The sequence below is a fragment of the Equus caballus genome, chromosome 10 (assembly GCF_041296265.1).
Source record: "Equus caballus isolate H_3958 breed thoroughbred chromosome 10, TB-T2T, whole genome shotgun sequence".
Lineage (NCBI taxonomy): Eukaryota > Metazoa > Chordata > Mammalia > Perissodactyla > Equidae > Equus > Equus caballus.
This window is the reverse complement of record NC_091693.1, coordinates 49,176,824-49,191,365: the sequence shown is the minus strand read 5'-3', so window position 1 is coordinate 49,191,365 and position 14,542 is coordinate 49,176,824. Positions and strand designations below refer to the sequence as shown.

The following is a 14,542-nucleotide window of genomic DNA, read 5'->3' as shown; positions in this document are numbered from 1 at the left end:
ATCACATATATGATTTGCAAATGTTTTTTTCCCATTCTGTGACTTGTTTTCACTTTCTTGATAGTGTCCTTTGAAACACTAAAATTTTTCATTTTGATGAGGTTCAGTTTATTTTTTTCTGTGGTTCCTTGTGCTTTTGGCGTCATAGCTAAGAAACCATCGTCTAATCTGAGACCATCAAGATTTAAATTTAAGATGTTTCATCCGTTTTGAGTTAATTTTTGTATTTGCTGTACGGTAAGGGTCCAACTGCATTCTTTCGCTTGTGGATATCCAGTTTGTCCCAGCATCATTTGCTGAATGAGTCCTATATGTAATAGTCATCTTAGGTCCGTAATCCCATTTAACTATCATAACAGCCCTATGAGATTTTTATTGTCACTATCAAACTTCATTTTATGGATTTTTGAAACAGTCTCAAAAGCTAAGTATCCTGTCCAAGGTCTCAGGGCTCAAACCTTGGATCTTGTTGACTTCAGAGCCCTGACACTTAAGCACTAGGTGACACTTCCTTTGCTTCTGTGAAATGTACACACTCTTGGTCACGGAGGAACACTGCTCGGAAATTAAGTGGTTGTCTAGGACTGAAGAACATTTTGGAACTAACGCTCTATACTTCAAGAACAGACAAGAGAGAGCCCTACAGAGTTTTAAGCTTTTACACCAATTCCCACTTATATCAAGTAATGCCCAATCCCTTTAGGACCCTTGGCAAAGGATTTTAGGATCGAATTTTTGTTACCAGGGACTAGAGTAATGCTGGCCTTTAGAAGTCTATGATGATGACAGTGTTCTGTGTCTGCACTGTCCAGTGCATTAGCCACTTGCCAGATGGGGCTCTTAAACCCATGCAATGTGGCTAATGCAACTAAGGAACTGAGTTTTTTTTTATTGCGGTAAAACATACATAACATGCAATTTATCATTATAACCATTTTTACGTGTACAGTTCAGTGACATTAAGTGCATTCACATTCATATTGTACAACCATCACCACCATCCACTTCTAGAACTTTACCTTCCCCAGCTGAAATCCCATACCCATTAAACACTAACTTCCCATTCCCGCGGCCCCTGGAAACCACTATTCTACTCTCCGTGTCTATGAATTGGACTACTCTAGGAACCTCACTAACTCCCCGTCCTCCTCAGCTCCTGAAAACCACCGTCCCACCCTCTGTGTCTGTAAATTTGACTCCTCTAGGAACCTGATATAAGGTGAAATGAATTTTTAATTTTAATAAAGTTTAATTTAGACAGTCACATGAGGCTAGTGGCTACCTTACTGGACAGTGCAGGCCTGGAGCCAGGGCGGGCCTTGGGGAGGTGCGCCTCTCACAAGGTGTACACCTGCTTTCTGGCCACTCTGGTCTGAGGGATCTAGTGTCTGCCCATTTTCCAGGCCTTTGTGCATGTGAGGCACCGGCCAGGAGAGGTAACTCAAGTAAACACGCCTCTCTTTAGGGCATGGAGACACTGAGGATCTAGGCAAAGAAAGATGTTGCTCTGGAACGCTAAGACTGGAGTCTTTCCCCCGACTCTGCTCCAGGAAGTCTGTGCTCTTCACCCTCCAGATGCCCCTGCTCGCGAGGTGGGCTCCAACAGGTTTTCTGGCCCCCCGGGATGGTGTGAGAGGTGGTGAGACAGCATTGTTCAGTGTTTCGCACTTACTATAAGCCGGCCCCTCAGTGAGTGGGGTGATGTCGTTAGCACTGTCCGTATTTGGAAAAGTAGCACAGGCTGTGAATCATAAATCTCGTCTGAGGTGGAAGTGAAACTCCTCTGATTAACCGCCGTGACGGCATCTCACCCTCATTCTCGTTTTGTGGTTTCTCCAGTGCTGGACTTCAGCGATCCCTTCAGCACCGAGGTGAAGCCCAGGATCCTGCTCATGGGCCTGAGGAGAAGCGGCAAGTCGTCCATTCAGAAAGTCGTCTTTCACAAGATGTCCCCCAACGAAACCCTGTTCCTGGAGAGCACGAACAAGATCTGCCGGGAAGACGTCTCCAACAGCTCCTTTGTTAATTTTCAGATTTGGGACTTCCCAGGACAGATTGACTTTTTTGACCCCACGTTTGACTATGAGATGATCTTCCGGGGAACAGGAGCACTGATATTTGTCATTGACTCCCAGGTAAATCACAGTCTCGGGGTGCGACGGACCTGTGGTGCCCGTGTCGGCAGCCCCTCCTCCCCCGTGTTCAAGCAAGTTCCTTTGTGATGCTTTTGGTTCGGTTTTTAGAAGCGAGAATAGGCCTTTCTACCAAACAAGCGTTTCTCAGTTGGGGCTCCAGGCCTTGCGATGGAGAGAAGGCTCCCGGCAGCCTTGACAACAGCGACATTAGGGAGCTGTGTGCGTCTCAGCAAACGGTAGGCCTAGGAAACCTCACACTTGGCGGGAACCACCAGACAGGCCAAGGACAGCAATATGTGTCCGCCTTCTGGTACTCCTGGCAGACATCTGTAAAGGATCACAGGTTCTCTGCAGCAAAAAGATGTATATAAATTTACATTTTATTTATTTATTTATTTGTTTATTTGTTTATTTTTCCTTCTTTGCCCCAAAGGCCCCCAGTACATAGTTGTATATTTTAGCTGTGGGTCCTTCTAGTTGTGGCGTGTGGGATGCTGCCTCAGCGTGGCTCCATGAGCGGTGCCAGGTCAGCATCCAGGATCTGAACTGGTGAAACTCTGAAGCGGAGCGTAATATCCCAACCACGCGGCCACAGGGCCGGCCCCTACACTTTAAAATGTTTACTATTTCCTATGAAGATAAAGTTCTAAGTGTGAACATTTTTCTTATGAACCAAATAATTGTAATTATTACTAGTACGTAGTTGATTGGCAGCATAACTATAATATATGTTATAGGTAATTAAACATAAAAAATAAAATTTGAGATAAATATATCTCTTAAGAAGATGGATATTTTCTGCTTAATTCATGGATCTGTGCTTGAATAAGACAGGATTTGACATCAGTTCTATTTTTGTCTTTTGTTTATAGAGGTGTAAGCACTGAGAAACCTTGTTCACATAAAAAGTAGGTAGATATGGGGTTAGTTTTTTTATAGCGTTCACTCAATCATTTAAACTTGTCCTAAGTTATAGTTCCTAAAGTACTCAATTTTCTATCACAAAAAATTATTTTTATTCCTTTATCAATAGACATCCGGATTATGTCCTCTTCTTGCTGAAAGCAGAGAACTGGGGACCCCTTGACCGGTGAAGAGCCTTACTACCCAGGCATTAGAGTCATTCACTTTATCAGGATTCAGAACCAGTCATCTGAACTGTCTCTTTGGCACCTGGTTTTGTGTGCCCAGGGCCTTTCTCCTGTGAAGGGGGAGCAGAACTGGTGGTTAGAGGAGCGGGGGAGGGAAGCAGTGGGCCACAGGTGCATCTCAGACAGGTCAGTGTTAGGACAGAGTTCAGGCAGTAGGACTGGGCCACCGATGCTTTCTGCTCCCCTGTCCAGGTCTCAATGTTTCCCTGAAACTGTGGCCCTATAATCCGGTGACTGGGCTCTCCTGGCCCTTCCAGGAGCCCCAGTGATGTTAGGGAGGAAGGGCTATGAAGACTGTTAAAATAATGGTTCTGAGCCCACGCTTGGAAAATCATTCTCTGAGAAGACTGCTCATGCCTGAGAACATCATAAATTCATTCACAGAGCTAGGTGCCTGTTTGATACAATAATGAAATTTTCAACTAAGCCTTTTAGTTCCAAACGACTGCACCGGGTACTTCTGGTGTAGCTGTGGGCGTGTGGCCATGTGGTTAGGAGGGTTTCCTCTTTCTTTTTTGGTGGGGTGTGGAGGGGAAGACTTGAAATTCCAGTGCCTGGTCCACAGATAGCAGCATCTCTCCTCACATGGGCCCTTCCAGAAATGCGTGCTTGTTGACATCTGTATCAGGTTCAGGGCCTGCTGTCAGTCACTGCTCTCCTGGCTGTCCCACTTGTACTGACCTGTTTTCTGGCCCATCTGTGGCCTTGGCAGTACCCCCTGCCTTCCTGCCTCAGATCTGCCAGCACCATAACTTAGGGAGCTTGGAGCCCAGGAGGAGCAGTTGGGCTGTGTGCACGCTGCTGCAGGGGAGGCGAGCCTCCAGGGATGTCATGCTTGTCTGTGTCTTCTGAGCTCCACTTTCTCCCTAAGTCCCACGGCTACTGTTTCTGTAGTTGAAGTGGGTACAGCAGTCGTAGCCCGACCCATGGGTAAGTGGCTTCCAACCGGATGACTCATCACTTCAAGACCCTGGCTTAGAAGGTCCTTCCTTCAAGACCATGTTGTGCTACATGGCAGTTTGCATTTATGGAATTCAAATTCCCAGTGTACCTCCACCTCAGGTGTTTGTAAGATTGTTATAAAGTGTCTAAAATAAGCACACTTGCCTCTTTTTAAATTGTGATCGTAATTTGGTCTTTTTTTTTCTTAAAGATTTTATTTTTCCTTCTTTTGCCAGAGCCCCCCAGTACATAGTTGTGTATTTTTAGTTGTGGGTCCTTCTAGTTGTGGCATGTGGGATGCCCCCTTAGCATGGCTTGATGAGTGGTGCTAGGTCCATGCCCAGGATCCAAACCAGCGAAACCTTGGGCCGGCGAAACCCTGGGCAGCTGAAGCAGAGCTCGCAAACTTAACCACTCCGCCACAGGGCCGGCCCCTGTAATTTGGTTTTAATTTTACCTGAACATAAAAAGTGAACCTTCAATTTGGATTGATAAATGTGCTTTTTGTTTTATTTTGTTTCTTTGTTCGTTGAGTTGCTTTTAACTATGGGGCAGAGAAAGGTATCAGAATATTAGAGAAATTCGTCTTTTCAAGTTAAATCTTTTTTTGTGTGTGTGTGTTTTTTTTTTTTTAATTGAGTTAATGATAGGTTACAATCTTGTGAAATTTCAGTTGTACATTAATGTTTGTCATTCGTGTTGTGGGTGCGCCACTTCACCCTTTGTGCCCACCCCCCACGGCACCTTTCCCCTGGTAGCCACTAATCTGTTCTCTTTGTCCACATTTCAAGTTAAATCTTTTACAAAGGTAGGAAAAACATTGTTGAGAGCTGTCATTTACTAAAAATGAGGAGTGATTAAATACAGTTTCAGAGTCTGTCTGATATGCTTTTCTGTTGGAAGCAGACTGTAAAAATCATCTTTGTGGGAATCTTTACATGATGTGATTACAAGCTCTGAAGCGAAAACCAAACTTCAGGGGCCAGCCCGGTGGCGTAGGAGTTAAGTTGATGTGCTCCAGTTCAGCAGCCCGGGGTTTGCAGGTTCAGATTCAGGGTGCAGACCTGCACACTGCTCATCAAGCCATGCTGTGGCGGTGTCCCACATACAAAATAGAGGATTGGCACAGATAGTAGCTCAGGGACCATCTTTCTCAAGAAAAAAAAAGAGAGAGGAAGATTGGCAACAAATGTTAGCTCAGGGCCAGTCTTCCTCACCAAAAAAACCAAAAAAACTGAAAAACAAACTTTAGAGAAGTGTTTCAGCGGTGTCATTGCCTTTATTTCTAAGCAGTGCTCTGCTGGTCTGACACCTAATATTTTTATTTTTTGCTTGTGAATTCCTTACAATCACAGGATTGCCAGATAAATATATCACCAAGGAGAAAATGTGTCCTCACAGAATGTTGTAAAATAGAATAGAATGAAAGCATGAAGAGTGATTTCCCGTGAGCTAAACGAGGGCTACCACCTGCCCACCCCCGCAGAGCCCACAGAATGGACCACATCCCCAGGGCCGCCCTCAGCCCCCGAAGCCATTTCACATGTGCCTGGGGATCCAAAATAGAGTGTCTGTAGGCTTGACCCACATTGGTGATTGTGACCTGCCTGTAATTCCTGGATCTAATTTTGGAATAGGAACTAGGCAGCTTATTTTTCCTTTATTTTTATTTGTTGTAGAAGATAATAGCAAACACAGTAGAAAAAAATCATTCACAACCCCTCTGCTCTAATAAACCAAGTATTTTCTTCTTTTTGATGTCATTGTTGGTCCTTGTAGCTATATACCACTTCATCAGTTTGTTGGTATCAGACCATTTGATATGCCTGGCAGGGTGGTCAGAGTAGCAATTTCTAGTCTTTGGAAATTGTGAGGCTCTTGATGTTGGCTGGTTTTGCTCACAGACATGTCCCCTTAACTCTCCTCTTCAGTTAAAGACATAAGCAATAACACTTTTTTTTAAGGTGTAACTTACATACAGTAAAATGCACTCATTCTAAGTGCACAATTCAGTGAGTTTGACAAATGTGCACACCTTGTAACCACCTCACAATCAAGGTAGAGACTATTTCCACCACCCTAGAGGGTTCCTCTGTCCTTTCTCAGATGGCCCCACACTCCAGCCCCAGACAACTGCTGATGTGCTTTCTGTCGCTGCAGATGAGTTGGCCTTTTCTAGAATTTCATATATGTGGAAGTGTACAGTAATAACTTTAGTTTTTATGTGATACATTTTAAGGTATTAGAAAAGTGCTGCAAATCATTAATCTGGAATTTTTCCAGAATGCTAGCCCAGTGTCCAATATTTGTCTTTCATGTTAAAGTCTTTAGAGTGTGAAGGATGAGAAAGATTCCATTTGCCATTTTTCTCTCTTCATAGTTTCCTATTAGTTTCTTTTTTTTAAAGATTTTTATTTTTCCTTCTTCTCACCAAAGCCCCCCAGTACATAGTTGTATATATTTTTAGTTGTGGGTCCTTCTAGTTGTGGCACGCGGGACGCCACCTCAGCATGGCTTGATGAGTGGCGTTAGGTCCGTGCCCAGGATCCAAACCGGTGAAACCCTGGGCCACCGCAGCAGAGCATGCAAACTTAACCACTGGGCCACAGGGCCAGCCCCTCCTATTAGTTTCTTGAATATTTTGATTTATCTAAAGACCAGGGATACATTTTTGTTAATTTAGTTTGGGGAATAGACGAATGCCGAAAACATCCCCTGTTTTATTGGCTTTCTGTATTTATCCAGGTTTGGAGTCCGAATGGGGGTGAAATGTCCTTTAAATTCTGTCCTGCAGATCTCTTCCCCGTTTTTCCTATAAAAACAAGACCCATTCACATCTTGTAAATTGGCGATAATTAAGAGACCCGACAACACTGAGTGTTGGTGAGGGTCTGTAGCATCGGGTGCTCTCACACGTGCAGTCAAGTTCAAGGTGCTTGTTCCTGGGACCTGACAAGTCCACCTTCTGGGTAAGCCCTAAAAACTCGCAAACAGACAAAAGATGTGTACACGAGGCTGTCCACCTTATCAGATAGTTAGTGTCTGAACTAGCACATGACTGGAAACATTCTGAATGTCCATCAGCAGGCAAATGCATGGTAAATTATAGACCATCCATACAATGAAATTTTATAGAGCCATTGAGAGGAGTTATGCACTAGAGTTATGTGCCTCAGCGTAGGTGAATCTCACTAACATAATGTTGACTGAAAAAGGCAAACTGTAATATACATGTGCCTGGATATTTCTGTAAATTCCAAACCAATGTAAATGAATTCTGTATGTTGTTTAGGGAGACATATGTATGGAGTAATGTGTAAGGAAATGAGTGAGAATAAACACTAAACTTGGGATAGTGGTTGCCTCTGGAGGGTGGGGGTAGAGACAGGGGTGGGCTGGGAGGATGGGGAGAAACACACAGGGCTTCAGTGTCTAATGTTTGATTCCTTAAACAGAAAGAGTGCACACGGGTGTTCATTATGTTGTTATATGAATATCATCTGTAGGAAGGAGAAAAAAATAGCATTATGTTATTTGGGGCAATTACTCTAGACCAGGGGTCAGGAAACCTTTTCGTAAGGGCCAGATGGTAAATATTTTAGACTTTGCAGGCTGTACTGTCTCTGAGGAGTTTCCCCAGAGGAAAACCGCTCAGCTCTGCCACGGTACCACATAAGCAGCCATAGACAGTGTGCAAACCAATGAGTGTGGCTGCGTTTCCATAAAACTTTACTTACAAACAACAGGGAGTGGGCTCAATTTGGCCCAAGGGCCAGGGTTTGCTGACCTCTGCTCTAGACCAGTGGTTCTTAAAATTTTTCCTCCTGGCTCCTTCCCCAGCTTCCCAGTGACCCAGGTCATGTTTTCATCTCTAATTGTTCATCACAGTTCACCAAGAGACTCGAAATCTGGGAGGACTGGTATCCCAGGGAAGGTCCTAAGTGGCGGGGGATCATTTTCAGTCCGTAAAACTGCAGCTCTGATCTTTAGACGGTCTTCAAGCTAAATCAGAACTGCCTACAGCTGCATTTTCCTGACCTTTCTTTTTCTCTCTTTGTTAACAAAACTTAAGTTTTCAATCTTGAATTCTATGAAACTGGCTTTTATTTGGGCTTTTGCAAAATATTTTTGGAGGTTGCCCCCACACGATTTTCATATTGAGTGTATGTGGAAGGAAGAAAATGATAACTGTGAGGTGAGGTGATGTTTCGGTTCACTAGCTTGATTGGGGGATCATTTCACAACATGTATGTGGATGAAAACATTACCTTGTACACCTTAAACATATGCAGTGTTTTTTGTCAGTCATACCTCAGTAAAGCTTGGAAACAAGAAGAGTGTGCGTGGAAGGCAGCATGGAAGGGTTTCAGGAAACAAAGCAGCCTCTGCTGACAGGAGCGTGCCTTTGTTCCTAGGACGATTACATGGAGGCCTTGGCCAGGCTCCACCTCACAGTGACCCGGGCCTACAAGGTGAACACTGACATCAACTTCGAGGTGTTTATTCATAAAGTGGACGGTCTGTCAGATGACCACAAAATTGAAACCCAAAGAGATATTCACCAGAGGGCAAATGATGACCTTGCAGATGCTGGATTAGAAAAAATTCACCTCAGGTGAGAACAGAAACCCTTCAGGGGTCACAGTACTAGAGGGGAAAAAAGGAGGTTCGGGGTCCAAAGTCACCATGAGTGGTTTGGCATGGGCTGTAATTTACCTTTGTTTTGTGCTGTAGACAATGGGATAGTATTTGGAAAGATCAAGCTTTGCGTGTTGTAATTCTAACATTTGGGAAAGGCAGTGGGGTTTAAAAAGAATTTTTTTTAACAAATGGTCAAAGCTAAGGTTCTTCCCCCATATGAAAAACCGTAACATAAAACCCATGAACCTAATCCAGGAAGTTAGTCAATGCTGCAGTTTATAGTTCTTGTTAAATATGATAGTATCTATAATCGTAAGTAAAGGAGTACTCTGGAAATAATCCAAATAGAAATAAATACAGGAGAAGTCGACTGCTCTGTAAGTTTTTTGTGGGGTATATGCATCATTCATTTTGCAAATTAGAAAATAAAAAAATTAGACACTTCCGTATCAGTAATATGTCTGTCACTCTGAAGGCACGTGTAAAGATGATCTGGTGTGGACTCTTTTGCAGAATGTAAGGCAGCTGATATGGGCACATTTTGCTGCATTTTTTTTTTTTTTTTTGGAGTAAGATCAGCCCTGAGCTAGCATCTGCTGCTAATCCTCCTCTTTTTGCTGAGGAAAACTGGCCCTGAGCTAACATCCCTGCCCATCTTCCTCTACTTTATATGTGGGATGCCTGCCACAGCATGGCTTGCCAAGCAGTGCCATATGCGCACCCAGGATCCGAACCGGCGAACCCCACGCTGCTGAAGCAGAACATGCGCACTTAACCGCTGCACCACCTGACAGGCCCCCCCTTTGGCTGCATTTTTAAATTTTCCAGTCCAGCTAGTCAGCAAAGAATGGGCACAGTTCTTGCTTTTTGGGAGTTGGGCAGGAATGGCTTGTTAAGACATGCTCATTTTGTACCGAGGTGGTTTCGAATTCTGAAGGAGGCTAGAATGTGTGTGTGAGAACTGGCGTAGCTGCAGAAGGCAGGGTACTGGTGTTAGGACGTAGCCTAAGCGACCTCTTCCTCAGTTAAAGGGAAAACATGCTGACATATTGTTTCCTCTTTCAGCTTTTATCTGACAAGCATATATGATCATTCAATATTTGAAGCTTTTAGTAAAGTGGTTCAGAAACTGATTCCGCAACTCCCCACCCTGGAGAATTTGCTAAACATCTTTATCTCAGTAAGTAAATAACACCGTCCTGTTAGAGTCACTGCAGACTTTAAGAATGACGTTGATCTTGTTTCTGCTTGCTCTTACAGCATTTCAAGGTCACTGAAGTATTACTTTTGAAGATTGCTCCTACATATTGTTTTAGGTCCTTTAAAATTTAACTCCTTAATGGATTTCTGTATTTCACTGGTATAATTGGAGGGTTTATTCAAGTTGTAGGCAATTGTGGGGACCTGGATTTGGCCACCCCAAGATATGTCTCTTTGGCATGAGGACTATTTGAGGCTGGTTTCTTTGCAGACAGGAAAGCAACTAAAAAGTAGAACTAAATCTCTATCTGTAAAGATATCCCCCTCTCTGTACCAGGAAGAAGAAAGGAGATGACCTTGTCTCTAGAAACTCTTAATCAATGGGGAAGGCAAGGACTTAAATCTGCATTTGTTTATTGTGCTTGTCTGGTAACCTCCTGTAACTGACTTCCCTCCCCCTCCCAACCTTGGCATTTCTGTAGGGATTAAGCATCTTTCCTTATGCTAGGAACTAATTGCTGCACTCACCTGTGACCACCCAGCTCAAGACAATAGACTTGCCTCCTGCTACGCCCTCTGCCCTCCGAGATAGCAGACCACTATCTGCTGTGTCCATCAAGCGCCATGCCCACAGGGCAATCTTGTGACTATTGTGGGAGGGACATTTCAATCATATGTGAAATATCCTGTTTGGGGGTATATAACCACTCTGTGCACCCCACTTCTTCAGTGTCCTTTCTTCCTTTGGAAAGAAAGTCCCCGGGCCATGGTCCTCATAAAGCTTTGTTTAATTTTCTCTTGCTATTCTGTCTCGTGTGAATTTAATTAGTTCTCTGGCCAGACGAACCCACTTTGGATAGAGGAAATGTCCTCCTCCCCATCACAATCATTCAATGTTAATAGAGTCCTACCAGAGGTAGGGAGCATAAAAGTTGGTTTTAGCTATGAGATATATACTGTTGAATATTTTTTTATGTGTTTATCCCTATGAATGATGTGCTGACAGAATGACTCCTAAAACGTGCCAGCTCTAGGCAGGCTCCACAAAGTAGAATTGGGGCAGACCTTGACGGTTTTATTCACATTTATCCTCACTGCACAATTTTGAGTTTGTTTAGATTTTTAAAATTTAGTTTTAATTTAAAATCAGTGAAATTAGTGTTTTTACTTGACCTTTTTCCTAACATTTCGAAGAGTCAGGAAACACTGCCCAATTTGTTTACCTAAAGTAAATAATTTATGATAATTGATTCTACTTTTCATTTCTCATGCAAGTCCGTTATAAAGAAGTTTCTGACAATGAGGCTTAAATTGTAATAAAATGGAACATCCTAAATTTTTATTAACTTAATTCTTGCTTGTTCATATTTTCCATTGATGATAGTGTATAATTTTATGTAACCATGACATGGTCTGAAATCAGCTGTCACTTTAAGGCAGCATCTTTTTGTTTCAGAATTCTGGAATTGAAAAGGCGTTTCTATTTGATGTGGTCAGTAAAATTTACATTGCGACTGATAGTACCCCAGTGGATATGCAGACCTATGAACTCTGCTGTGATATGATCGATGTGGTCATCGACATCTCTTGCATCTATGGGTAAGTAAAACTTTTGAAAGGCTACAATTGAGCCATACTTCTCTTTCATAACCTTTAAGACATTTTGTGTTTACTTATTGATTTTAATACTTTTGTTTTAAATGACTGAGATCTATAGATAAATATACCATTTAGCATGCAATAATGATAACAAAAATATTGAGTAAATGCCTGGCATTATGCTAATAATTTCATTGCATACATTATATCATTTAATTCTCCGCACTATTTATTGAGGTGGGAATTACCAATCCCATTTTACAGATGGGGAAGCTGAGGTTGACTGGTTAAGCTCGAAACCCGGCTCAGACCGTCAATAAAACATGGAACTAGAATTTGAACTCAAGTCTAACTGGTTCCTGGTTCCTCTACTGAAAAATCTGTCATCATAACGTCATAGACACTTGGGAGAGACTAATAGGATCCTTGAATTCTACATAAATATCTCATGTTAACAACAGTTCTATTATCTTCTTCATTACAGGAAATAACTGCTAGGTTGTTGGTTTTTTTTTTTAATATACTTCTGATCGTCTTCTATTGTGGCCAGCAGAGAATTAAAAAACTAAGCGAACGTTACCTATTTATTACTTTGGTCTTACATTCTTAGAAAACAGAACTTCCTGTACCCTTAAAATAATATAAAGTAAACAAGGAGTGGGGAAAATCGATTGTCATCAGACATAGAAACAACCCCACATAATTATAAATTTGCTGAATGGGTGTTGTACAGAGTGAATGGGTGTGAACTAGTTTGTCTGTCTTCTTCAGACCTCAGGTTGTTGCTGTCTGTTTGTACGGGATCTTACTTCCTCATCCAATCATTGATGAGGTAAAGTTTTTGTTCATCTTCCTCTTTACTCGCTGACCTGCCTTACACAGCCTCCCTTCAGCTTCTGTGAGAGTCTCAGTCTTGCCATTTCTCTCTTCCACTGGCTGAGAATCCTTTGCCCACTGGGTCAGATTCTCTCTGTTAACTGTTATACACACAGGTATGCACACGGTCCCTTCCATTATGAAATAGGAAAAGTGATACTTACTCACAGGAATGTAGTGAGGATGAAATATCACTAGGCTTGCCCTGGTAGACCCTGGATAAATGTAGCTGCCATTCTTATTCTTATTATTATAAACACTGCTATCTGGCTTTAGAACTAGAGCTTATTTCCCAAGATTACTGCCCTGCAGTATTCTCTTGTTTTTAAACTGTGAGTGGATGACCTTGAAAGAGTCATGGCAGCTGAATGTACCCTGATTACGGTTTAGATTGCTCTCGCAATCAATGAACAGCACAATTAATCTGGCATATATTTCATGATATGCGTAATCATTATTTTGCCATATGGTAATTAGACATAAGTGGTAAGTTGTTCATGTGAATTATGTTAATCAGAGTTACTTTTACCCAGCTAAAACAAACACGGGGAGGGAGGGGCTGGGAGGAGGAGGAGGGAGCTGGGCCTTGCCGTCAGGTTGTTTTTTTGTGGCGGAGTGCAGTGTTCCCGGGAACCCACCCGGTTCAGTAAGAACCAGTCTGGGTCACAAGTGGGGCACGGTTCCTGGGTTTCATCAGCCTGTTTGCTGGAGCGGCAGTGCGCCAGCCCAGTTACCGGCAGGGGGCGGCCGGGGAAGCGCGCAGCGCCCGGGATGCAGGCGGCCCTGTGATTGGAGGTCTCGCTGCCAGTCCCAGCTGCCCTGTGCAGACCGGCAGCCCTAGAGGCGGTGACCTGGGTCTCAGTCGGTCTGCTCGGCAATCTCAGCTGGAGTCCTGCGACGGCCGGTCCGCTCTACGCATAGAAGCACATGCACGCTTTAAAATACGTTTCATCTTCTTGTGTTTCATTGCTTTGTAGGTGAAAACTGGAGGAGTAGAACATAGTTGTTGCAGTTGTAAAACCCAACCACTTTCTATCATTTTTTTGTTCTTGTTTGTGTTTCTACTCTGTTTATTGTTTACTTTTTTTCTGATTATGAAAGTAATACGTGCTCATTGCGGAAAATACATAAAAGTGTAAAGAATAAAATTAAAATAGGCCATAATCTCATCACCTAGAGACAGTCACTATTAACATTTTTATGTATTTTATTCTTATTTCTGTGTGTAATTTTTAGGATCATGTGATCACTTTGTATATATAATTTTATATCCTGCTTTTTTCATTTAACATTATCACCTAAGATTTTTCCTTTGTTATTAAATGCTGTTAATAAACAACATTTAGTATCTATATATAGTATTATATTTACTTGGAAATTTTAAATGCAACTTTCTTCATTGGGTAAAAAATTTAAAATGTTTCAGTTTATTGTTCTCAGAACGTTACTTATAAGCAAGAGAAATTCAGTCTAAAAAACAGTAGCTAAAAATACTGCAAAGAAAGCTAAGAATTTTGCTAAAGCATCTTTAACATCTGAGATCCAACACTTCATATAGAGTTTTTCTTTAATGTTTTCACTGATTATAGTGAGTTGAATCCTTTTTTTAAAAAACTAACTTCCACAATTTACTTTTAAGTAGCCATGTATGTGCCAGTTTAAAATATTCTCAAAACTAAAAACCTACATTTCCTTAAATATACTCTGCAATTCAGACTTTTCATTTAATCTGGTTTGTCACCCTATCCTTGTGATATTTACAAGATTAAAAGCGTTAACACTGGGGCTGGCCTCGTGGCCGAGTGGTTGAGTTCGCGTGCTCTGCTGCAGGTGGCCCAGTGTTTCGTTGGTTCGAATCCTGGGCGCGGACATGGCACTGCTCATCGGGCCACACTGAGGCGGCGTCCCACATGCCACAACTAGAAGGACCCACAATGAAGAATATACAACTATGTACTGGGGGGCTTTGGGGAGAAAAAGGAAAATTTAAAAAAAAAA

The 14,542-nt window shown here is 42.4% G+C and overlaps 1 protein-coding gene across 1 annotated transcript in view; it reads left to right on the top strand.

Moving 5' to 3' along the window:
* Positions 1–14,542, top strand: part of RRAGD (Ras related GTP binding D) — a 50,378-nt gene that overhangs the window by 19,216 nt on the left and 16,620 nt on the right. The window contains exons 2-5 of the mRNA XM_023650795.2: positions 1,840–2,135; positions 8,644–8,843; positions 9,935–10,049; positions 11,526–11,668. Coding sequence (XP_023506563.1) covers positions 1,840–2,135; positions 8,644–8,843; positions 9,935–10,049; positions 11,526–11,668 — 754 coding nt within the window. The remainder of the gene's footprint in view (positions 1–1,839; positions 2,136–8,643; positions 8,844–9,934; positions 10,050–11,525; positions 11,669–14,542) is intronic.